Here is a 26,489-nt window from a genome sequence, read left to right as displayed (position 1 = left end):
GTTTATTGTTTTGATGCAAAGGTTTCCAGTGGGATCATAATGACCAAGGCATCATTGTTGCATTGCTAAAAAGCTCAGTTTCTGATATAGACTGAATCCAATTAAATTCCTAGATTTATTCAGCTGTTTTTGTAGATCATCTTAATTCTCATCCAAATATATGGATGTATGACATACATGATGATTTTTTTCATTCTTTAACTTTTGAAAAAAAACTATAATATTAAATGAAAACTATTCTCAGCTCCTCTGCCCCAAATACAACAAACTCCATTTTCATACACATTTAGTGTTCAATTTACATTTCGAGGTAATCACCTATAAAGTGTTGCTTATGGAACTATATAATTTAACAGCACAGAAGGATGCCAGTCAGTCGATTGTGTCTGCACTGGCTGTCTGAAAGAACAATCCATTCAGTCCCCACTCCCCTTTCTCCTCTCTGTTATACTTTCATGCATAGTGGAGTCCAGTAGCTCAGTGGTTAGAGCACTCGCTTTGCAAGCGAGACACCTGGGTTCAATTCCAGCCAGGGCGAAACCTTGGGCAAGTTTCCTTACTCCACATGTCTAATAATAATCCCTCCAAAAAACAAAACATCAATAAATTGGTCATTTTCAATCCACGACTGTTTGTGGGACTCTGCTGTGTGCAATTGGCTGCCGCGTTTCGCCCACAAATATACAGTCAATTCACTTTACAGTCTATTCTGTGAAGCGCTTTGAGACGTCAAGAAGAGGTGAAAAGTGCTATATCAAATGCAAGGATTATTTATTATTACTTTTCCTTTTTTAAATATTTGCCCAATTCTCCTTTCAAAAGTTGCTATAGGTTCTGCTTCAATGAGCGATTTTAGTTAGGTTTTCATATGAAGGGTATAACAACTTGACCTGCACCTGATATTCCTCCCAGTGTTAGCTCGAATACCATTTTGTCTTACAGAATTTATTGGATTTTTTAAAAACGATGCAAGATTTTATACCGTTTTGTATGAGTTTTATGGATGAGTGTTTTACAGTTTCTATAGAACCCTATAAATGATTTTGTTTTCATTTCTAGGGAAAGTTTCAGAAAGAGGGCCACGTGCACTATATGGCAGAGACCCAGGAATACCAGTGTGCCAAGTAAGTCTATGGTTTTGTTGTGTAAACTCCTTTCATACTACTATTTGGTAGGTATTCTTGTTGAAAGCATGAGTATGAACATGTTAATTAAAATGAAGTTTTTTTTAAAAAAACTTCCAACTTAAGTTTTTTTTAAGTACAGTATTGTCTAAGTGACAGAATACTTCTTCCTTTTAACATTCTGGGTTGACATGCAGCACTCTTGACATAGAATTTTATTCAAGGCCTGATGCAGAACAAAGCTCCCTTCACGCTTTTCCAACCACATGCCTTTAACACCATTTCAGAAGAACCTTCCCTATTCTTGCGATATTTCCATATCCATCGTGAAACTGTCTGTTTGTCACAAATTTGGGGCAGTTATGTGTTTGTGTGACTGCATGTCCAGAAGGAACTGGTTTGAGACTGCCCGAATTCCTTTCATATAGTAATGTTAAAATTATCAGAAAGATGACTTGCAGCCCGTTAGTCTAGGCTGGATTCAAACCTAGGTCCCAACGGTGAAAGGACACTGTTGTGACACACTGCATTATTTAGTCCTACTTGTGGTGTCTCAAAATAAAATGACACTGATTATTTGTGACATTCAATTTATTCTGGAATATTTATAGCATCTGTTAAAATAGGATCTGAAACCCACTTTATACGTGTGCACATGGCAGCTGTTGGGATATGCTATCAGTTGAAAACGCCTATCGATCTTTAGATTCAAGAAATAAACCAAATATTTTATTTGATCAGAAACCTAAGGAGTTTTACTTTAATTTTAGGTAAACTTGCTTACCATTTGAATTTGTGCAGACTGTCCAGTGCCTTGGGATATCCTCCTGACGTGAAAGGCACTGTGCAAATGTAATATGTTGTTGTTGTTTGTTTGCACTTGTTGCCTCGAATCAACTAAAACATTGGTTAATTTAGAAGTAGGAGAGGCTTGCTGATGACCAGAAAAAGATGGGGTGAAAGAAGCGAAGGCAATATGGATCCCAAAGTGTATTGGGGTATAGTTGGAATGGACCCATTGCTAAGCTTGTCCAGTGACAGCCACCCTGCACTTCAGCAGATTTGCTTGAAATTTATTGGAAAAATAAATCTCTCCACCCAGATCATCAGAAGTCCTGATGATGAGCCAGTGCCTCGAAGAACTGAACATCTGCCTGGCTCACTTAATAGATTGAGGGTCCACAATAGAATATTGACTTGGTTCATCTCACTTTTTGGCCAAGTCTCGGAACCATGGAAACCATTATAAAATGTGACTTTTTCCAAGCTTGGTGGAGACACGGCTGCAAAGTTGATGTGGGAATTTCCAGAGAGGAGCAGTGTCCCATCATTACGTCGTGTAGTTTGGCCACGGTTAAAAGTTTAGGAACGAATGAATCTTGCGCGGAAATAACAAGTTTGTTGGTTTCCAGTAATTACGACAAAATAAGTTTTTTAATCCGAGTATTCGGATGCATTATTTTGTGCGCTGATAATCAAAGATTTCTAAGCCTTAATGTCGTTCATTTGCATCTGTTTATTATGTTGCAGTGCTTCAGCACTCAGTACCCCAGGTTGCTGTCTTTTTTACTCCAGTGAGTTAGATTAGCCTGATTACTCTGGCAGGATGCAGTTGATGGATGACTGTCATTATCTCCTCAAGTCTGCAAGACATTTTAGCGTCAAAGATGATAATTAAAATTTCAGGAGATTGCCTTGAAGCCTTATGATCTTACAGATGTTTTTGTTGCTCAGTAAAAGAAAACTTTTGCTGTGATTGTTACTGTTGCAAAATCAGACGTTTGTCAAATTCGTACCTTTATTTTTTTTTTGCCTTGAACCTTCTTCCAAAAATAAATTTGAATGGGTAGTAACGCCTATTTGTTAAGCTTCAAGCCATGCAGGTTAGCACAATCCATTTAGTGGAATCTTGTTCAGGACAAAACACTGGAGAAAGCATCGTAATTGGTTTCATTTTCTGCCGGCTCTTATTGATTACTCATTTAAGGTTGTTTTGTTTGAAATAATCCGACTTTGCCAAACTGCTTTTGTCAACTTGAAAGATAGCTACAGCCTGGGGGTGAGGGGGGGGGGGGGGGGGAGAGATTGGTTAGGACTTCATCTTAGTATTTTTAAATTCCATCTACTATATTTTCTGTAGGGAAGACTATCGATTTTGATTTTTTTCTGCCAATGTATTTCAAAACGAACACTAAGTAATGGGGTCTTTTTCAGACTGTTTTGAAGTTGTGAAGATTTGTTACTGCAGTATGTCCTTTACAATAAATAGGGTGCAATGTGGAATAATTAAAGGATTTGAGGCCATATTTCAAAAAGATAACCCCTTCCCCCCACCACCACCCATTGTCTATTCCAGACTAACTAGATCTACATTAATGCTGAATAATAGATGGCAAAAAATCAGACCTTTTTGTATTAATTATACTGGGGTTTGTCTAGTTAATAAGAATTGGTATCACTAGTCTGGGGGAGATGTTCAAAGAACTTCTTCTGCTCTTTTTTTCCCAGGGATAATTTCTCTTTGAATGTTTCAATATCCCAAAGGGCACTATCAAGCAGTAATCAGTGGTGTAACACTGTTGTCTAAAGTTGAGGTTGTAACATTTTTTAAAATAAACAGACGTCCAAAAGTTTTCAAAATAATGGATAACCAAGTTGCCTGAAAATGTCTATCTGAAAATAATTATCTATGTTTTTGCCATACAATTTTATTGGTGTTACAAGCATATTGCTTACATATATCGTTGAACAATATGACAAATCAATTTATCATCAGTCTTTTATGAAAGTACACTTGTAAATCTGTAGAGTGCATTGAAGTACTGATTTAGTTCTGATATTGTATTCAATTTATTTTGTTTCTGAATACATAGGCAAATTAAATTAATCCTATAGCTCAATTCTGTGTGTGTGTGTGGGGTGGGGGGGTGGGGGGGCGCGGGGGGAACCGGATTAATTCAAATTGTGTGTAAAATACAGAGTTAAATAATTTTACACACATGTTCTGAATTAATACAAAGTAAATTTGCTGCAATGAGTCGAAATATCTTGAGCTTTTGATGACACATGTGCATTTTTATAACTGGAGAGGATTGGAACAATGATTGATTTTAAAATGACAAGCTAATTTGAAAACCATAGCTAAACCCTCTGGATCCATAATAAGCATCCTTTTGTGTTGTTGGCATACTTTTTGACCTTGGGTTAATATTGCAGCATTCTACCAGCAGTCCATGACCGATTAGAGGAACGGCATGAGAGCTGCATGCTGAATTGGACATAACTGATGTATTTCATTTTGCTCCATTCTTGGAAATGTTTTTACGCATTGATCTTTGTCAATGATTCGCGCTTCATTTCTCGCTGCCAGTTGGTTTTTAAGGTACTCAAGAATGATCTTTCATTTTCCAATTCAGAATATTTTTTTTTCCTCTATACAAAAACTTTCAATAATGATTGAAATTCAACAGACTATGCTGTTGCTCAGAATTTACGACACGTGAATTGGTATCAGCTAGTGTTTCGAGAATAGCAGTTGGTGCAGAATTGTGTGATGGTTACGTTATTTGTTTTTCAGCCCAGTATTCTTCGATCAGAAGCAGGAATAAGCAGCCCTGTAACTTTGCCATCTTCAGGAAAGCCTGGAACTGTGTACTTTCCTTTTACTGCCACAAATCCACGCAGAAGACCACTTAATGACTCTACAGCACTTGGTTTGTATTTCCCACTAGTTCTATGAGCTGAGTTAACTGCAAATCTTCCTTGTAACGGGTAGAAACTGCCAGATTGTAGCACACATTTGAGTTGCCATTATTTGGCAGGGATTTGCAGCCAAATACCCAGTCAGATAGGGACTAAGCTGGTGCAGACCATGCAGAACTTGAAGGATGTGGTTATGAGGTTGTTTTGGTGCCTGATTTTTACGAAATGTGGAGCAGAAAGTTTGTACCTGCTTTTCTATTCCATAACTCTATTGCTGTGAGTGAATTGGTTTTGGTTGCAGCTGAGCAATTACCCCATATGTTACCTGATCTCAGCTGGGGCTAGGATGCTACAATTGACCTAAGCACCTTTGAGGGAGGGAGGGAGGGGTAGGGGGGAAAAAACAGCTAGGGTTCATAATAATGTGATCCCTGCAGGAAAGTGCATGTGTATGGATGTTGGGTGAGGGCAGGCTAAGCTTGACCTTGATGTTCCCTTACCTCCCCCAAATCTCTGTACAATTACAATCTGCTGACATATGCTACGCCAAGAGAAATTTACAGTCCACTTTGAGCGGGCAGAATCACGACATTTCGGTGAGATCTTGTATCAGAGAGCCAACAAGTTTGCTTGAGTGAGGTACTAAACATTCATCGGAAATCCAGGGATCGTGTCCTAATGTGCCTTAAGGAAATAAGTTTACAGCAGCAATTTTTTTTTCAAGAAACTGGCATTCAAATCTATTGGTTTGGAAATGAAGGGTGAAGCATAAGCTGAAATTCTTCTCCCTCCATCTTCAAAACAAGAACCTTAGGCTGCTTTCTGTATTTGTCATTTATTTCCACCATGTCTCACTGCTGCTCCCAATGTGTGAAGAAATAACATTTAATTTCACACATTACTGAAACGTAGCTGTCAGATGCATTCGTGTATTAGTAGTTTATTTGTGCCTCTATAATTATTGAATGAAGTTTGACTGAAAATCAAATTTAAAAATTACTATGAAGCAATCAAACTGTGTTTGTAATAATTGGCGTAGCGTAGTTTTCCTGCTACGCAGTCCCATTGTACTATGGTCTGCGAGCTTTGGTCACAGATGTATGCAATCTGTAATATGTAACAAGATGGTTATTAGTCTTAGAAAATTGCCAATCAGTTTTCAATTGAACTTAGTGAAAATGCAAATTATATTTTAAAGATGAAAAGGAAAACAGAAAATGGTGGAAATGGACAGCATGTCGATCAGCATTTGAAAGAGAAAGGTTAGAAATAGTTCCAATGAAGGGACCTACCTGAATTATTTCCTTTCTCTTTCAGATCATAATTGAACTGCTTTAAATTTCCTGCATTTTCTGTTTTTAATTTTAAATCTATTCTAGTTCTTTGGTGGTGGTGTTTTGCTCCAGCATTTTCATAGTTTTAAGTTTGACGTAAAACTTTTTGGAATAGATTTGTTTTCTATCTGAGTGAAATAAAGAAGGTACAATTCTCTTTCCTTGTAATAATACATTTTCAGCTCTTAAACATGATGTATAAACACAACAGCAAGAAGAATACGGCAACAAAAAAAACTGATCAGATATTGTATTTAAACTCCACTTGCTGGCTTTGCCACTTGAAATCTTTCTATCCTAGTGCAGTATCGTACATGATCTGCCAATCCAGAAAAGGATATAAACTTTCCCCATTTATTCCTTCAGGGATCCCCTTTGAACATTTAGGAGAATTCTCCAATTCTATTCCTGTAGGAATATTTTGCTGTCTGCTGATACAAATCCAATGTACGGAATACAATTACAATGCTATAATTTTAGAGCCAAAATAATGCTAAATTGCCATATCCTACTTATTGGATGTGATTTCTTCCTGTACAGATCCCCCGCAGACAAAGAAAGTAAGAAAGGTGCCTCCTGGTTTGCCTTCTTCTGTGAGTATAGCTTTTTTGGTCTTAATACATTGTACGATTGGATGCACTATAATAACAATAATAATCCTTGCATTTAATATAGGGCCTTATCACGTCTTCGAGACGTCTCAAAGCGCTTCATAGAATATACTGTAAAGTGAATTGACTGTATATTTGGTAGGTGAAACGCGGCAGCCAATTGCGTACAGCAGTGTCCCACGAGCAGTCGTGGATCAAAGTGACCAATTTATTATATACAACCCTATAACCCCAAGGTGGATAATTATTTAGTTGCGGCAATTTTTTAAAAACGAAAATAGGTTTTTACAAATCCTGTGAATTTTTACAAAAGTAAGATTTACAAGCTAGTATTTGTGCAGCTTAAATTTACAGGCCACGTCTAGTTGTTAGATTTAGTAATGATGATATGTGGCTTATTCGTACAATCTTGCCCCTTGTCCCAGTCCTCTTGGGAGTCAAGCCAGGACAGAAGCTGTCAAAGAAGATCTCCTATACAGGTCTTTTGATGTTTAATTAGTCATTATGTTGCTGAACAGGAGGACAGACAGAGATTAATAGCTCAGAATCTTAGAAATTTACATTTGTAATAATCCCAGTGGAGCTGAAGACATTAAGATTCTGAGGACATGTACAACTCAGATTGCCTCAGTAGGCTGAGGTTATTAATATGCATAAATCACCAAGTCAGATGTTCATTGTGAAGCCCTCGTGGATTTTAAAGCCTTCATTAAGCCTTTCCCTAACTTCAGGCTTACATCAGAAAGGCTTTCAAGCAACTAGTTTGTTGATCCCTCTTTGCTCTAAAATTTATCCTTTGAGAATAAAATGCTTTGATGAAAAAAAGGTTGCTAGGGTTTGGTAAAAATCATTAATGGCTCTGATAATCTAATGCTATAGGGTGTTCTGTGGCATTAAATGTGCTTTATTCTTTAAAACAAAATTGTGACTGATTCTGCATTTATAATTCTGTATGAAATAAAACCCGCTACTACGTGCCAAGGGGAGCTCGGTTACTGAAACTAATATGAGGACAGAGAAAGTGGTGTTGGCTTGCTGGGTAGGTCTCTTTGTTGTGTAAATGGATGCAAGGGTTTTATTTGTCAGCACTTAACACATGGACGCAGGTGCACTTGGGATGAATCATAATTCAGGGTTCGCTGAATGGACTTGCCAAAGCACGGGGTATGAACAAAGAGTGGATGAAGCGAAGACCATTTTTTTTGTGTGTGTGCTCTACGTGGACTGTTTTTCACAAGTTATCTCGTAAGAGTTGCCTCTACTAAACCACACAGGCTGATCCTGAAAAATATTCTTGACTTTCTTTCCAGATGGGACTGCATTAGTTAGTGTAGCTGTGGGCAGCTGTGTGCCAAACCTGCAGCCTACCTGGAAGCTGTGAGTGCAGCTGCAAACTCTCTTTAAAAGCTGTGCTTGCATAAGCACTTGGTCCACTGGAGGCTGAATAGCTACTTGAAAAACAGAACAAACACAAAGCTTCCAATCATTATTCCCTAGGCCAGGAAAATTTGCATTAAGTGAAGATAGTTAGCAATTTACATTTTTTTATTACAGTTCAGTGTTATAATTGATCACAGAGCATTTGAAAGGAAACGTGAAGACAGCTTCATCAGCAAATAAAATTGAGGTATAATGATTAAAAGAAGCGAGGATTTATCTGTACATATTCATTAGGAATTCTTGTGGCTCGGTGAAGAACCTGCAAAAAGAAGAAATATGTACTGTCTGCTGGGGTTTTTTTGGCAAGTGGTTTAAAATACTTTATGTGGGAATAGGCTCTCTTCAGAACTTGGTGTCCTGCAGACATAATCACAAAGCCTGATGTGACATTTCTATATTAGCTGAGGTAGTTTATGAGGAAAACTTCCCTTAAGGGAGTAGCATTCTCTAGATCCCTGCCAGTGAATGACAAAAAGATTGTCATTTGGTTTTGATAGATTGTTCAAACAATAATCTTGTTCTGTTGGATCTTGTGGTGAGCCAAGATCCAAGGAACATTGAGAATAGACAGACACAACCGCTTATTTTAGAGTACAATCGGCTCTTCTGTAGAATACCTAGGGTGATTATTCTATTTAGAGTGCAATTTTGTTTGTCTAATGGTTTCCTATTACAGTAAACTGCAAGAAGATACACCCACTTAAATAAAGGGTAAGGTTCAAATACATGAACCTGTTGATTAAAGTGCCATCTACTGGAAAACCCAGAAGTTGCACCACTTTGCACCTGTTCAGAATTGTAGAGCTGTCTAAATAGTTTACCTTACATTTACTTGCATATGTTTTGATTTATTATTTTTGGGACCTAAATATTTAGTGTGATCAAACCTTTTCACATTTTGGAATAAATTGAAGGAAGTTGCTATCTTTATTCCTCTAATAGTTCATTTACACGTGTGATTTTGTGTCCCTTGTGGATTTATCTACAGCGAGTTAGAAACACATGTGATAAGCAACTGATAAACTAAACAAAGATCCTTTTGGAGTTGTATCAGACGCTACAGTTTAAACGTACACAGTTCAGTTTTCAAATGATTTTAACTTTGATGTGAAAGGCAACTGTTATACATTATATTTTAAAAACATTTTTCTTTGATCTGGCAATGACACATTCTGTCATTTTTAACTTTTTGAGATAAAGGGTGGTTTAAATGATTGAACTGTGGGCCTTGTGCCAGGCGTGACACTGGGAGGTAAGCTTTAACCACATCTTTATGATGATATGCAACATTGTACATTAGGTTTCATGATACTATGTTCAAGTCCTGTCTAGCCAAAAGTTATTTGATCATACATTAGGTGCTTATGCAATAATTAAGGGTGTTTTTGTCTATCAGAAATGTGTTGGTTGAATAGATATTTAGCCTTTTCTGTGTTTTTGGCCATTTGGAGGTGCTGTAGCATGAAGCAGCAATAGACATTTCTGTCCCTGGTTAAAATGCAATGTGCTGATGCAGTAGTCTTAGATAATCTAACGTAAAATGTGATCTCATGCAGAAATACATACAGTGATGAAAGTACAGCAAACAAATGGACTGGAATGTGAAATGGCTGTAGATGAAATCCATCGTGATAGATAGCCTTTCACGCTGTAGGCTACACAGCTAATAAGGTGATATCTTGATCTAAGAGGTAAATTTTTAAAAGATCACATTTTAACACTAGTTTACTAGATCTTTATTGTACTAGCATTTTTCAATGTGTACTGTATTTTTTTGTACCACATCTGGGTTCTTTCCAGCAATTTCTTTTGTTCCCCACTACATTTAGACAGCCACCCTGTGATTATAGTGCAGGCACTCTAAATCACATCTTAAAACACTTTCCTTGTGTTCTTTCCTGGAAAGCGATATCTCTAGAATAATCTTTAAAGCACGAGAAAAGGCTTCTCTTGTCCCTGAACTCATTTGTGTCTGTGGTAGGGACTTCTGAGTCTTTATCCTGGCCAATTGGGCTTTTTTTTCTAAATTCTGTCTCTCTCATAAGCTCTGCCCTGCAGTGAGATTGTCCTAACCAGCAATAGATTAATACAGAGTGGTCCTCAGTATTGAACGAGCATCCATGCACGCAGCTGTGTCACCCCCTCCCCCCACACCCCCCCAAAAATTTATATTCTTAAATGTAATCACAAGATCACAATTGGTTTGGATGTAAAAAGATCTTCGGCCCATCTGACCTCATCCTTCCAATACACCCACCCTAGTGTCCTCCCACAACATCCAGCTGTATTTTAAATGAGCCCAGTGCAGACTTTTACACTGGAGAGCTGTGTTTTATGGGAATTACAAATGCAATGTAAGTATGGCCAATTGACTGATGTCACTGTAGTTTTATATTGCTGCAAACTAGTGCCGTTTACTGCAAACAATTTACATTAGCCACTGCTGTAAAGGCAGCAAAGAAACTTGATAACACTAGGTGGCAGTGCCTAGAGGTCATATTGTACAACATTAAGTACTTAGTGTAGATAATGTCTTTTTTCCAAATTTCCACTGAATACAGTGTACTGCAATACATTTTAACACTTTATTGCCTAATCATCAGATATTATCTATTCAGTGCCTAAAATTGAGACTGTTTTAGTATTTACCTGAGCCAATCTGAATCAGGTTAATAGACGACTAAAGTAGCATTTCTATACAAATAAATGAACCATTTATTCCTATTCTGTGAATATTGATTGTTTTGCTTCATGATATTTCCAGTAACATGTTGTGCTTTACAATATATTGTTTAACATTGCATTGCTAAAAATATACTTTACCTTCTCTACCTCAAGACCATCAAATTTCTGAAGGTTAATAAATCATATTAATCCTTGCATTTGGCATAGCGCCTTTCATGTCAGGAGCATATTTAAAATTGCAGTGTTTAAAAGAGTAGTAGCTGGATTTTGTAGGCAAACATGGCACAATTCTTGCAATTTAGTAGAGTAATTTCTCTATGCTTTGAAGTAAACTAACTCAAGTTCACATTAAGTATTGGTAGATAAAACCATTCACATTTTAAAACTTTTCACGTAATATAACATGACAATCATGAATAGTAAGAACTGTGTAGGGGGAAATAAAAGTGTGAAATTTGCCAAGTCGGTTTAGAAATCACTTGAAGTGATCTGTATGTTACTGTGTATCTGTTTTTTTTTATTTTTTGAAACCACCACTGGAAAAAAAGTTTATAAATTTATAGCTGTTGTGTCGATTTATCCAAACACCATCGTCTCTTCCAATTGTACTTATATAAGGCTTATCATTGTCACTTAGTCGTTTGGATGGAATGTTATTGTGTCCCACTGGGAACATTCACATAAAATGACTTCTCATGTTGCCTCTTAAAGCTTTAAAATGGGTAGCAAGAGGTAACTAAGAAGTGTAGATTTTTTTAGATAAGTTAGGAGCATTATTCAAAATGTGATTATTCCGTACAGTACTCTTTTCCTTCCAGCATTGCAGACCCTTATTTTCAAACTACAATGCTCGGTTTGAAAAAAAGCTCAGAAGTGTACTCAAATAAGTTTGCTTCCCAGTGTATAAGAGTACTTGATGGTGTAAAGATATTCTTTACCACCATTTCAATCCTCTAAACAGCTGCGGATGTTGCATATATTCCTAGGATAATAGTGCTTGAAGCAAAAATTACACGACTTTTTAGAATTCCTTGGTTTTAGGAGACTGGCTTAGAACTCTGTTCACCTTTCAATCCGGCCCAGACTAATGGGATTGAGGCTCCTCTCTTTTCGAACACTTAAGATCCTTACATCTGTTGGCAAGTTTGGTCAGTTTAACCTAGTTTCTTGTGTAACGATTCAACTGCAAAATTTGGCATTCATTGCCATCCCTAATTCATTGGATGATTGGAATGTGCAATGGAAATATCCCACTGGTGCACTGGGATACTTTTGTATAGTCTGAGGTTTAAGATTCATTTTGCTATGTTCATGATAAAGCTTTGGTCTGCATCTGATCTGATCCATTGAATGTGAGCCGGAATTTTTTTGTTGATAAAGCTGGGAAAGAATTTCATTTCCCAGTATGCATGAGGTCTGCATTGATCAGCATAAATGCTTTTAAAGGCCCATCTCCATAATTTTAGATTTCAACTATTTATAGAAATTTGCATATTTTTTGATCCTTGTTATGTGTAAGATTCCTCACTGTAAATGAGGTCAGGGTGGCACTAATTCAGGTCATTTCTGCATGTCATCAAAGTGATCCCTTCTGTTAATCGCATGTCTGGCTGAAATAGTTTTAAAATCAGCACCGTCTCCAGCTGACTTGTTTGTCAGACGGAATCTAGGATTAACGTTTCCTATGACGTTAATGGAACAAATAGTTTCTCTAACTGAGGTGCCATTGATCAGAAAGTGAAACATTTTTCAATGAAGTCCCTTTTAAAAAGTAGTTTTAGTGGATTGCTTATTGCTATAATTCAAACCTGGACCCGAAGCTGGGGAACTGAACAGCTTTACGTTACGGTTAACTATTAGTTAATTCTATCTTTGTTTTTCGTTATAATTCCGTGCAGTAGTTCAGTTTTTATCTTGTGGACTACTAATGTCAACAGAGATTTCGGAGATTTGAATCCCTTTTTACCATATCACTGTCTGACGAGACGCAACTCATAAGGAGGTTTAGTGAATGGAATTGCTAATTGCAAATCAAAGCTTTTCCACTGGCCTCAGAGGACCAAAATAGGCCCTCGTGGTCTCTGGAGGAAGTCGAGCGTCATTTTGCCTGGCATTTTATTAGCCTGACGCATATTGTTCTTTTGCAGCTGCTGCTTTTTTTTTGCTAGAGTCGTGTGTGTGTGTGTGTGTGTGTGTTTTCTGAGTGAATTTGCTTATTCTGCTGGTGTATGTATTTTTGTTAAAATTTGAAGCCACTTTCCAAATGGCTTGATTTTGACCTGTCTATACACAGCAAAAAAAAACATATTTGACTGACTGGTAAATGAGTAGCCTTTCGGCCTACACTTTTGCAGAGATTTTTGTTTTATTTGTGCGCTTGCTGTTCATTGCAAGGCTCCGTCTGTGTTGCTGTCTCAAAATAAAGCCACTAAACCTTCATTTTTGCAGGCACCTCATTGTAAAGTGCCAAGTGGCTGAGCTCACATTGACTGTTGTGATGGTGGAGTGAACTTCTTTGTTTATGTGGTTGCCCTGTCTTTCTGCGCAGTGGATGTATCACTACAGTGGTCACTTTTCTCTTTTGTTGTGTGGTGCTTTTGTTCATGTCTTTATTTACATTCATGGAAATGACTAGGGACAGAGGGACAGATGGCAGTGTCGCCAGAAGTGCATCAGACAGTCTTTACTGCTACAAGTGTGCTAATTTAATTAAAACAAAAACAGATTAAATGCAGACTTAGCTGTACTTGTTTATATTTTAGCCTCTGCTTCATTTGAAGAAGTTAATGTCCTAAATTATAAGTGTTGCAGAATAGTTGCTTTAGACTTTCGCAGATGTTTTTCCACTCCCTCCCCTTGTTTTAATATTTATGTGTAAACGTTTCAAAATGGTTCTTTTTTTTTGCTGTTGACATGGCTTCAATAACTGAATATGGAGTACAGCCAATAAAGCTTAACTTCTTTCCCCGCCCCCACTACTATTGCGTAGAGTGGTTCAGCCCTACTTTGCATAAGTTCTTTCTGAGTAGATCCATGTGTGGAAAGATATTACTCAAGGAATTAGTCTGCTGAAATTGTGCAGATGAATGTGTTGCACAGTTAAGTGCACATTTGCTGTCTCTCCACACTAGATTTAGCCAGCAACATGTATTGTGCTTACACAGTGCCTGGTATGGGAGGTAATTCTCTTATGTATTACTACAATAGGAAAACGGTAAGTGGTAGTTTTCTTTGTGTTAGAACTGGATAACCTGATTAGTGGCACAGATTTGTACAGAGCTGTTGGCACTTGTAACTTAATGTAATTCTTTTTTTAAAAAAGAGAGGAAAATGATTATCGTTGAGATTCAAACGAGTAAGCATTTTTGAAAGATGCTGAACCATAATACCAGTCAGTGCGTGTTTTCTGTCAGGATTCAATACAGGATCATAGTACCATAGACAGTGCTTCACTTGGTTGTGAGAACTGCATTAAAGTGTACATATGCAGTATCTGATGACTGTAGACGGTGGCTTTGCACATTTATTCGGAAGGCTGTTGTAAAATGTACAGTTTTAAAAAAAAGGATGAATTTAATGTGGCTTTTAATCTTTTGGAGTTGTGAAGCACTCTAGTCAATTGTCGATCTTGTGTTTTAGTTTATGGTCATTATTTAAACGATAAAGTAAAAAGATTCAGTTTTCTTTTACGTTTAGTTAGAAGAACACGTATGAATCTCTGGGAACAATTAAGGAACAGCCCACTGGTTAGCTCTGAGTTTCCTGTTTAGAAATGAGGTCCAGGAGCTGGCTTTAGCGTTGTTCCATCTGCTTCTAATCAAATCAGCATTCTTGACCCTACAGGGAGTCTAGCCCAATCTCAGCCATGTCACTGATATTCTCTTTGAAACCAAGGACCTTGTAAGCATTTATTGGACTTTATCCTGCAACATGGTGCGCTATGGTTGTAGGAAGTGACCAATCGGCCTTTTCCGTTTTCCATAGAGTTTTTTTNACTTGCAAGTCGAGTGAATGTACGAGGTGCAATATCAAACGATTGAAAGATCCTTGTTACAATTAAACCGATCACTGCCGAATCTGATTTTGTCATTTTGCCGTACAGTGTAGTTTTTTTTTAAAAATTATCGTTCCTTGCGTCTTGCAAAGCAACTGAACATTGAAGAGCAAAATGAATCTGAATTGACTTATATAAAATTGATTGGAGATGCTGAATGGTGCACTTAATTACAAAAACATGCAATGTTGTGTGTTACTCGTAGGAGTCTTAGAAAGTTAATGTAATTTTTATGCTTTGCTGTATTGCTCCATTAGAACATGTTCTTTGTTCTTGAAGCAGTAAAGCGGAGCTTTGATCTTTTGAGTATTTCCAGCTTGTGAGGGATAGTGGAGTTCAATACTGTTGAGGGCACCCACAGAAAATTGATAGCATATGCCTGCAGTAGGTCAAAGGGGACCTTTATGAGCTTGCACAGTGAGTAAATAGATAATAAATTATGCCGGAGACTTATGTGCAGGCTTGAATGCTTTAAAGTCCACAGTGAATGGAGAAATATTTTATTAGAAGGTGAGCAAAATTAAGGTAGCCTGCAATAATTTGTGTACATAATATTGTAGCACTAGAGGAACCAAAACAAATGGAAAGTAACTTTTGGAATAAATACAAGGAATTGGGGTTTCACTTGCTCAAATCTCATTTAATAATAGTCTTGGACTTTTATAATTTCTGCTATCTGTAAAAGGAATAATGATTTTGTAATTCCAATAAAACTTTAATTTAAAAAGTTCCTGTTGAAAATCAATTTTAGCAGTTAAACAACCCTTTTTATTCAATTAAAATTCTAAATTAATTTTAATGATGGCAATCCTCTCCAGCTTGTGACCAGACTTGGGAAAAGAGGCCTGATTTGCGTTAGTTTTGATTTCTGCCATTTTTGCAATTTTATCAGATTGATGTTTTAATTAATCCCTTTCTCTACATTGTAATCTGTGGTACTTTTAAAAGTAACATTGTGAATCTGGGTCGGAAAAAATGGAAATCCACAGCAGGTTAATCAGCATTTGAAAGAGAAGCGGGTTAATGGTTTGGGTAGGACCTTTCATCAGGTCTTCTGCCCAGCTGCTGTGAACGTAAATCTATATTGTCCGGAACATATTCTTTGCCCTGATAGGTGTATGTTAATGTCTTCTTAACTGCAGCCTCATAGTGCGTTGTTTTTATCATCTACCCAGTTCGAAACCGGTGGCATCAAAAGCCTTTCAATCAAATGTTGTATCCACTTTAAAATCCATTGAAACATTACAATTTAACAAAATAATTTTTGAGACCACTACCAGTTAATTGACTTTCCAGTTTCTGTCATATTACTGCCATGACCAGGGTCATCCCATCATTAGATGATTCATTTACTTTTTCCTATTAGAGAATTTAAGTGTGTGTGTGTTTTGTCAAATTAAAATATTTTCACACTGTTGTTAAAAACAAAGTTAATTTACATACTTGCAATTGGAACCGCATTTGAGATTATTTTGTTTTGTGTTGTAGAAAACTTTCCATCTAATATTTGTTGACTTTTGAAAGTTTTTGGCTGAATTGGCCATTTAAACCCTAAATTTGCTCAGCTATCCCAAAGATCCAATACCATATTATTGTAAAGATTGAGGTACAATACTTACATTAAATATAAATGTGGCAGTGTTGTAAATGACTTGCGTAAAAGAATGGAAGAAGAGATCCCAATGTGTATTGTCTTCTGAACACTAAATTGCATCCTATTAGGGGGCAAAATGGATACTGGAATGCATTTATAGAGAAGTATTATAAGCAGACGAGCATTAATGTGCATGACATTTCAAGTAATCATTGAGAAGTTTAAATGCACAGAGCATCAAAACTGTGCTATACTTGATTTGGGGATGTTCATTCTAACCAGTTGTGGCATATTTAGCAACCGTACCTCTGGTATCGTTCATTCAGGGATTAATGTAATATTTCATTCAGGGACTATTTGCAGTAAGAACATACTGTCAAATTAACCTTCTGTTATCTTCATAGTTCCAGTGTAGTTTTGATGAGCGAATTAAAAACAATGGCATTGTGTCCTTGTATCTGCATGCAGTGTTATTAATGCCACAATATTGCTGAACGCCAGCATTGTAAGCTGAAAAGTACCATTTAGTTCTGCATTGCAAATTCAACTGCTGAGTCCAAGGTACCAGTGTTCTGTGTAAACAAGGCGGCACCTTTGAAACATGAAACTTCTTAAGGAAAGGGCCCTGACGGTGGGACAGAGCTTAACCATTTAGTTAACCACTTCAGCCTCGCTGCACACTGCTGTCCAGACAATAGCTACATTTTGAAGTGTAGCAAAATGTACAATAAAAACCTTAAGAATTATTCATCATCAAAAGTACAGTTTGATGCTTGGCTGAAGGATGCTGTGTTACCTATCTGACCAAACCGTAACCATAAAAGTTCTTCTAGCACAGACGAGTAGATTATTTTCAGTGGTTAAACTTTGTTGATGGTATTGAAGATTTCACACACATTGTTGCATCTTTACTTGTGGTCACCATACTTTGCTTAACCCCATTTGTTTATTCTAAATAAGTAAATAGCGAAATGTGTGGCTGTTCCTTTTGGATCATCAAAAACTGAATTAATGAAGACAAAAAAACTAAACAAATAAGCATAAAGATATCCAATTTGGAAAAAAAAATGGTCAAACTATGTGTTGGTAATTCAAATGCATTCGTGTTTATTGAAGCCTTTGTTTCAGATCCCCTATTTGAACACTTGAGCTTAGTGCTGTATTGGGCGAACAACACATAAAACTCTTCAGAGGCTTCTGTGACCCAAGATGTTTTTGTGGCTTAATGATATGGATGGTTTTCCTTTAGTGCTTGATTCGTTTTGACTAAATGATCATTTCACAGTTTAGTTGCTTACTGTAGGTTGTTCAGTTTTTTTGTTCCACGTTGAATACTGGAAGATTATATCTAAAGTATTTTAACTGTTTAGTATTCATGTTTGATTTTTTAGGTGTTAAAGTATAATCACAAACCGATGCTATGGTGTGATTTATCTTTGCTCAGTATATTGATGATCACCATTTTCTTTCTGATCTCTCACCAAGTTCTAAAATTTTTAATTTTTTCAAAGAATCAGTGGAGGGATTTTAGCATTTGCACTTTAATATGAAATCAGGTCTTCTCACCGTGGGGCTTTGGTAATTTCTGGCTTGGTGTTTGAAGCTTTTATTAATGTATCACCATTTAGCTTGGGGAATAGCCTATAATTAAATGCATCTTTTACCATATGGTGTCGAGACAAGGTCAAAGCTGAAGCTTATCTACAAGATTTAAATGATATTGACCCTTCTGATCAATTTTATTTAAAAAAAACAAAGTTTAAGTTCGCTACCCTTGTTATTTCTGAACTAGTTCCACGCGTCATATCAGAATAATCCAACATTTCTGTCCACTACTTCAATGTTAAAATTAGCTATAAATAGTGCAGTCAAAGGAGATAAACACTCACTCCAACAGAGCAATTCTTGCCCTTGCTAATTAGCGTGACATTGATCAAAATTAAAAGTTTAAAAACCAGTGTTTAAATATAATCTTAAAATTTGTAAGTCCTGCGGCCTTTATCGACCAATGTGGTGTTTTGAGAGCTTTGTTGCCAACAATAAATTTATAGTGTTTCTATATCTGGATTAATGTGGCTTTCTTTCTGAAACCATTGGGGGGATGTTAAGTGTGTCAGCGGAGAAGACTTTTATTGGCTTTTTGCTCCACTCCTGTGGACTACACTAAGGTTCTATTGAACTCAACTCCCTGCTAGGCGGGCATGTTGTCTACAACATACTTTATTGATGTTTCAAAGTGAAGGTTAGGTCCATTTCCACCCTCACATCAAAGCGCAAGGGAGAGTGAACCAGGTGCATTGCTGGCCTGATCTATACTCTTTAAAATTGTACCCAGTCTAAGAGTGACTGGTTCGTTCGCCCAAATCAATCTTGTCTTGTAAACCAAAAGTTGCAAATTAATCATAGAAAATAGTTGGAACATTTAGAAAAAAAGTTGTTGGTTTATCTCAACTGTATATAATAATAATAAATTCTTGAAATTGTTTTCATTAAATGTGCAAAAATAACAATTTATTACAGTGGAAAAATGACTTTTGTTCTGTGTCACACCATAGCAAGAAATGTTTGCTTTTGGTTTTGTAGCTCTGCATTTAGCAACAACAACATAAAAGTCATAAGCAGACGGTAAAGTCCAGGAATTGGAAATGATCTGCAGGTGATCAGATGACCAAGGATCTGGTTCTAATTTACGAACTGTTCTGATTATAACCAAAAGAGACTCGGTCCTTCCGTGGTATTGGCTGAGTGTTCGGCCTCCATCTGTACATAATGAAATTATTGAGACCACATCAATAAGGCTTTTGCCGCACGGAGTCTTTGATCCCAGATTGAAGGCTGGCACTCGTGCCATTTCATAACAGAGCAGTTAAATTTCTATTTGCAATCGCCAGAAGGGATGCATATTTTGGACAGGCAAGAAAGTAGAATAAAGAGGTTTGCAAAATGATTGTAATTGTCTTGTTTGAAGCTGAGATCACTTAATGTATATATAAATATATATGTATATATTATATATAATATGTGTATATACATTCTACATAATGCTTCAGTAAAAATATGGCTACTTGTGTTTAAGATTTGGTCTGGTATTGAAAACTAAAAGTAGGTGGCCCTTGTAAACGTCTCTTACCACTTTGGGGAAGCCTTAACATGTTCAGAAATTATAGCTGGATTTGATGTAAAATCTGTGTGCATAATACATCTGACTTCTTAATTATCTGATGCTTTTGTCTGTTGATCAAGGCATGTCTCTTCAGTGAATTTGCCTTTATTCCTTTGCTTCCAGGTGACAGTGATGGATTAACCAGCAGTTACAGCATATGCTGTTTTAGTTTGTCCCGCAATGACTGAAGTCACTCTTCTTGTTTTTAAGCTAATGTGTTTGCACTGACACATAGCAAAGAGATGTTTCATTTTTTTTACTTGACTACATTGTACGAATTGTGCCATTGCAGTTTTTTTTGCTACAGACTTCTGGTCTGTCGCACGTGCAGAAGCTGCGGATGGAATTGCGCATTTGGCGGGGAGGGAATAATTCTCTGCTTCTCTAATGCTTTTACACCTGACAATACTGTTGGGCCCTTGCCAGTTTCAAATTTACAAACACACACGACTTTGCGGAGGTAAAGGTTTGGGAAACAACTGCCATTCCCTTGACAAATCAAACGGGGAGCTTTTCAAATACTGGACTTGAAAGGTTGCTCTGCATTCAAGCTTAAGATCACACGGCATGGTAGGGAGTTGGATTACATTTGGGTAAACTAATAATGCTTGAAAGGTTTATAAATTAGATTATACAATACATTGGACGTATTGTGCATTGCATAAGGGCAGAAATCGTCACCATTATCAGGATTTTTATCTCACACACAGAATTTTATGTCGCAGTAAGACAACATGGCCTCCTCAATGATTTTTGTTAAGCATTTGTTTAAATGAATCTCACTGTCACATTTTGATTGAAGTGCACATTTTATAATGTGTCTTTTAAATGAGAGGACATTGTTTTAAATATGTGATCTTGCTTTTGTTGTGATCTTTTTCTGGGTGCCTAAACTAGAAAAAGCTAACTTATTTTCTAACTCAAATGATTTGCTGGCTGACTGTTTAAAATTATTTTCTTCCAGGTTTATGCACCTTCACCAAGCTCAGACGACTTCAACAGGGAGTCTCCAAGTTACCCGTCACCCAAACCACCCGGCAGTATGTTTGCTACCACGTTCTTTATGCAAGGCAAGCTGCAGTCCTCCATAAACTCAAACAAAGCAATCTGTGTTTCACCATTTAGTAAAGACCTAACAACTGTGCACTTGTATGTGCGTGTGTGTGTGTGTGTGTGTGGTGCACGCATTTTGCATTGCAGGTTAAAACATCTGCAATGTACTTTTCAATATTTAAGACGCAGATACCAAATAAGTTAAAACGTTTTGATACTGTATATGAAAACTTATTTCTGTTCTATTAATTACTGTAATAATTCCTTAAAAAAAATAATAAATTGGTCACTTCAATCCATGACTGTTTGTGGGACATTGCTGTGCACAATTGGCTGCCTCGTTTCGCCCATAAAATATGCAGTCAATTCACTTTGCAGTATATTCTGTGAAGCGCTTTGAGACGTCTCGAAGACGTGATAAGGCGCTATATCAAATGCAAGGGTTATTATAATTCTGAAATAAGGAACTTGTTCTTGCTGAAAGCCTTGATTACCAGAAACATCTTGTTTCCCCACAGCGGTCAAGAAAAAGATTTGTGTTTTGATGTAAAAGCTTTTTGAAAAAATAAATATAAAATACCATTTTTTACATTTTTTTTTCAGAAGGGAATCACAATCACAATTCTTCTGACCTTTGGAGTTCCACAAATGGGATGAATCAGCCAGGTTACGGAGGAATGCTAGGAAGCTCTTCCTCTCACGTCTCTCAGTCTAGCAGTTACAGCAGTCTGCATGCACATGACCGTTTGGTAAGCATGATTTGAGCTCAAATAGCGATCCTTCCATGTTTTTCAGTGAATTGCAAGACCCGGTTACGGCTACAGATTGTTTTTCACCTTTTTCCCCCTTCCCAAAAGTCTTCAGGTATCTCCTGAAACATTTACAAACGTACGTATATGTAAATAAATAATCTGGTTTGACAACGCTTGCCTTGTATTCGAGGACATTTGCTTCAGTGAACTTGATAATTCTGCTTTAAGAATGAATCAATTTTTAAAAAGAACTAAGGAGAGATGGCCATTGATCTTTGAATTCTGCAACACAAAGTTTACAGAGTGCACGTCTTGAGAATGCATGTCCTTCGCATTGAGTGATCACCTCTTTTACGTCTGGTTTGCATTCAATTTTGAATGTGTGCCTCATGTTTTGAAATTATGCAATCTGCACGGATTGTTATTTATTTCATTAGAATAAGAAGAGCAGCTGGAAGGAATGAATGTATTCTGCCAACTCCTTACTAGAATTTGTTCCATAAATAGCTGGAGTGTGTGAGAGAGAGAGATGTCTGTAAATAACGCATAACCCTCAAGCTAGCGGAAAGTCCAGTGGGGCTACTGAGTTGCCTTAAGCTCGAGTCTGACCATTTGAATCCCAGAGGGTGGGTCTAATCTTTAGGACTGGAATGGACTTCTTAAATATAATCAACTTCTCCACTCTGGAATCTTTCAAAGTTTGAGTAGGATGCAATAATATGTAACCACAATTTGTTTCCCATCGTATCCAGTTCAAAAGGACACCTTCATCAAAGGTACTTTGGCAATTGTTTTTTGTATGGGGGGAACAAAAAAAAATCTGTTATTTTTATCTTGGTGGTGTCACTTATATTGAATACTGTAATGTGTTTTGTTTGAAACATAATTTGCGAAGAGCCTTTCCATGAATATTGTCCCTTTAAAACCTTAATTGTTTTTTTTTTTAAAAATGGCATATTGGGTGCCATAAACTTTGCATTCAGAAACGTTGACTTAAACTTAAACACCAAGCAAGTTCTCACTGAAGTCTTTCAGGGATGTATTTGTACAATTAAAAATGGCTTGTGAGAAAACCACTTCCTTGATCTTAATTTGTTTTAAACCCCACGGAATTTGGAAAGGTTATTTGATTTCTATCTCTACCTTGAAGTTCTGAAATTGTTTCAGAGACATAACTTCTTTGTGCTCTTTGAAGGCAACAAAACTGGCAATTTTTTGGCAATGTCACGTGATGTAATGAGCAATCACTGTAATCTTTAGGTTTCACGAAGTCCAGGGCACTATGCTAAGTTTCTTCGGCATTTAATTTATGCCAAAAGTAAAACACTTTTTTTTTTTTTGCTGTGTGAATTTCAAAGATTTTCAGTGATGTCCACTCAGAGGGCCTTGCCCTGCCCCATCTCCCCCTTGCTGCTCTCTACAAGCAGTCAGATCTTCAGCCATTCTGCCTCCATCCTGGAGCCCCTCCGCCTCGCCTCCTCCCTTGTCTCCTTTAAAGCCCGTCCCTTGACCGTCCTCTTTGACCTTGCCTTCCCACCACCAATCCCACTTGCCCTGTGCTTCTCTTGATTCAAACTTCCAGTTCAGATGCAAACCCTTCACTGTGCAGTCCTTTGGGACGTCCTCCCGATGTGTGAAGCGCTACATCAATGCAATTTGTTGTTGTTAAACTTTCATTTCAGTATAGATTTTGCCAAGTCTTAAATTTTATAAGCATTTTGATCAAAACAGTTAGTTGGATTTGAGGGTAAATATTTTTAGTTTTTCTTGAATAGATTTCTTAATCATTCTGCTCCTTCTCTACCTTTACTTTTACTCTTGTGTACTTTGAGTCTGAGACTGACGCATTGTGCGCAGTTTTTCCGCTGTGCACTTTAACCCACTAAATCTGGATTAAGAATGTTGGCCAACTTTATCCAATCAGTCTGGATTTAATTTGAATGCAAGTCTGGGGGGAGAAAGAACAAACTACTACTCAGTCTCGTGTAGTGTTTTACAGCAGGTAATGGAATCCATCATTTAACGTTTTAAGATTTTAAATCAGCGAGCTCCTGGTCTAAAGAGCTTTCTTTTTGACCATGCTTTCAGTCATCTTTCCCTCACCCCCCCCCTCCACTACCTTCCCCAGCTTGGGCTCCCAGTCAGCTCTGTGCAACACTTTAAATATTTTAAGACATCCTCCCAATGTGAAAGGCGCTATATATAAGCATAAATTGCTGCGGTTAGTCTGTAAGCTGCAGCTTTATCCACCACACCATCAGGGTTGCCTCTTTTAATATGCTTCTTAAAAATAGTTAACTGAAGATTGCACAGAAGAGTGAAATCTCTTTTCATTTCACTTGGACAAAGACCTGAACAAGTGCCTCTAGTGTTTGACGTCTTTCTGCTAAAATAAATATTACGCGGCTGGCCGAGAAACTGAACTCACTGAGGGGCAGGTTTGAGGTGAATGCACATCCTATATCACTGCAGCACCAATGGAGCCAATGTACTATGCTGCTGGATTGTCTGTCTGTACTGTTTAAGATATATATTCCGATCATCCTTCAATGTAGCTTGACATTATGATTGAAGGGCTAGAATGTGAGCAGACACGAATAAAAATACTGTAACTGTATGGTTGTATAGTTGTGTCTGCCTTCAGATGTCACATAACTTGTTCACTGAATTGCTGCATGATTTGTAAATCCAGGTTTTATTTTTTTTTAAAAAGTGGTGCTGCTGTTCAGTGAACAATAAACCGTCTGTTTGGTGTTCAAAGGTTCTTTATTAACATTTTCTTTATTATTCTTAAAAGTATAGGGTCTTTAAGATCAAATGCATCTTTTAAATATTTTGCTTTACTGGACTAGGAACCAATATTAAGCAGGTAATTACCTTTGCCGGTTGGGAATCAGTATTGAACTGGTTCCAATGTAATTTTGATTGATTTGTTCTTATCCAGGGTTGTCTGGTGTTTTTATTTTATAGAGCTTTCCACCACATTCAGTTTCACCTAGAGACATCAACCCCAGTCTTCCCCCAATGTCTAGCTTCCATCGAGGTACCAGCTCCTCTCCTTATGTTGCAGCCTCACACACCCCACCAATCAATGGATCAGAAAACCTTTTGGGTATGTTCTAAGAACGCATTGACCTCCCACCCCCAAGTGGAAAATAGTGGCTAGCTGGTTAGTGTACATGTAAAAATTGTGTTGCGTAACTTGCAACTTTGTGCCTTAATACTTCGTAGATTTGTTATGCAGTAAACCTGATGTATGGAACACAAATCCAGTTTTTCTTTAACCACAATCTAATGTTTAGCTGAACTTTTGAATGAGTGTTTTATGCTCTAATTATGTTGTGCATAGGGAACAGAGGAAATACAACTGGGGTTTCACAGACAGGTGATGCACTTGGAAAAGCTTTGGCATCTGTGAGTACTGAATTAAACCTTTTAGCATCTTTTAAAAAAAACTTGTATTGCCTGACTTAATTTTTTTATGGCTATCAATTCAATACTGACACCTCCCCACCCCCCCCATTCCCCAACCAATCTTTAGAGCCAAAATACTGACCTCAAGTGTGGTTCATTTTCCAGTCTCCACTGACAAGTTTGCTTATTTAACCCTTTGAGGACAGCGGTGACATTTCTTCCCAAAAATGTAAGGTTGCAATTGTCCTGAAGTTTAAAGAATAGCATTTTGCAGATGTTTGTAGAAAACATCCCTACTTTGAAAGCTGCAAAGGACATTCAGTACTCAAAGGGTTAACTCATATTTCCAGTGTAGTTTTATGGCTGAATTTGTATTTTCAATTTGAGTTCTCTTTCAAATTGGCATTAGTTTAATGCTTTTCTTTAAAAAGAAAAATAAAAAGCATCTTTTCTGGTGCACAGTAATAATATCAGCAGTCTTGTAAACGCTCCCAATTTAGGGAAAATACTGACCCAACAGAATTATTCTAAGTTTGACGTTATCCGAAAGGTATAACTGATTAGTCACATTAGGTAGACTAAACCCTACTACTAATATTTGGATTATGGTAATTAAATATTCATAAACACTAAGCAGTACATAATCCAAAATGATAGTTATAAAAATGTGGAATAGGGAAAAATGTCAGGTGACAGTTTTTAAGCTTCAATGTGTACTTTGGACTATTTTGTAGGGAAATCTTCCTTTTTGATTATATTTTAGGCTTTGAAGATCTGTCCTGGAAAATATCTGGTGGGAGAGACGCTTAGAATTTAGATCACAGACCAGAGGGAGGAGATTACCTTTTTTAAAAAAAATGCACTGAATCATATTTTATTTGCAACACATTGTTGGAAGAAAATGCTAGTATGCACAACACATGCTCAATTGTAATGCACATTGTGTAATCATAGAAATGCTTTACACCCGTTTTCAGATTTGGTCTCCATTTATTTACTTTATCATTTGAAGAATAACAGCTGTGCACATTTTTACAGGTTAGGATAGGTTATTAAAAATACAGTCCATGAATGAAGCCTATTGAAGATCCAAGCAGTGCTTTGGCATGTTCCACAGTGTGTTGGGTTGTTGAATGAACTAACACAGGTGCACACGATTTCTGTGTTTATAGTACTACCTCAATGGAGATAGCTCTCCTTTAAAATACGCGCATAGTTTAAATACTGCACGATAAATATTGTATGCTCATTTGTTTATGAAACAGTACTGTTATCCTGACTTTTCCAAAGACTGTACATCTCCGAAGCTGAAGTGTTTTTTTTTAAAAAAAAACAATATTTGTGACTGTTTAAAGTTAAATTTGCGAAAAGAGGAATTCAGATCATCTGTTTGTTTACAGTTCAAAATTGAGCATTCATTTTCTTATGAACCAATCAGCCTTTGCGTGAGCCAGTTTTCTGTTACAGTTTGTGTTAAATAAGTGTAAAAGAAAATTGGCTCACAGAGAGACTGTACAATGTGTGTAAAAGTTGTAAAATTTTGACCCAAATCCCTTCATGTCT

The 26,489-nt window shown here is 37.0% G+C and overlaps 1 protein-coding gene across 5 annotated transcripts in view; it reads left to right on the top strand.

Moving 5' to 3' along the window:
* tcf12 (transcription factor 12) overlaps nt 1-26,489 on the top strand; it is a 94,119-nt gene that overhangs the window by 45,810 nt on the left and 21,820 nt on the right. For 3 of the 5 annotated variants that reach the window (XM_042344069.1, XM_042344068.1, XM_042344067.1), the window contains exons 6-12: nt 1,060-1,124; nt 4,702-4,837; nt 6,701-6,753; nt 20,672-20,777; nt 21,364-21,509; nt 24,483-24,624; nt 24,862-24,926. In XM_042344069.1, coding sequence (XP_042200003.1) covers nt 1,060-1,124; nt 4,702-4,837; nt 6,701-6,753; nt 20,672-20,777; nt 21,364-21,509; nt 24,483-24,624; nt 24,862-24,926 — 713 coding nt within the window. Of the gene's footprint in view, nt 1-1,059; nt 1,125-4,701; nt 4,838-6,700; nt 6,754-13,935; nt 14,111-20,671; nt 20,778-21,363; nt 21,510-24,482; nt 24,625-24,861; nt 24,927-26,489 lie in introns of those variants that run through there. The other 2 variants (XM_007906516.2, XM_042344070.1) reach the window with 1 other exon arrangement.

This window comes from Callorhinchus milii, unplaced genomic scaffold (assembly GCF_018977255.1).
Source record: "Callorhinchus milii isolate IMCB2004 unplaced genomic scaffold, IMCB_Cmil_1.0 Scaffold26, whole genome shotgun sequence".
NCBI lineage: Eukaryota > Metazoa > Chordata > Chondrichthyes > Chimaeriformes > Callorhinchidae > Callorhinchus > Callorhinchus milii.
This window is presented reverse-complemented; position numbering and strand designations above follow the sequence as displayed.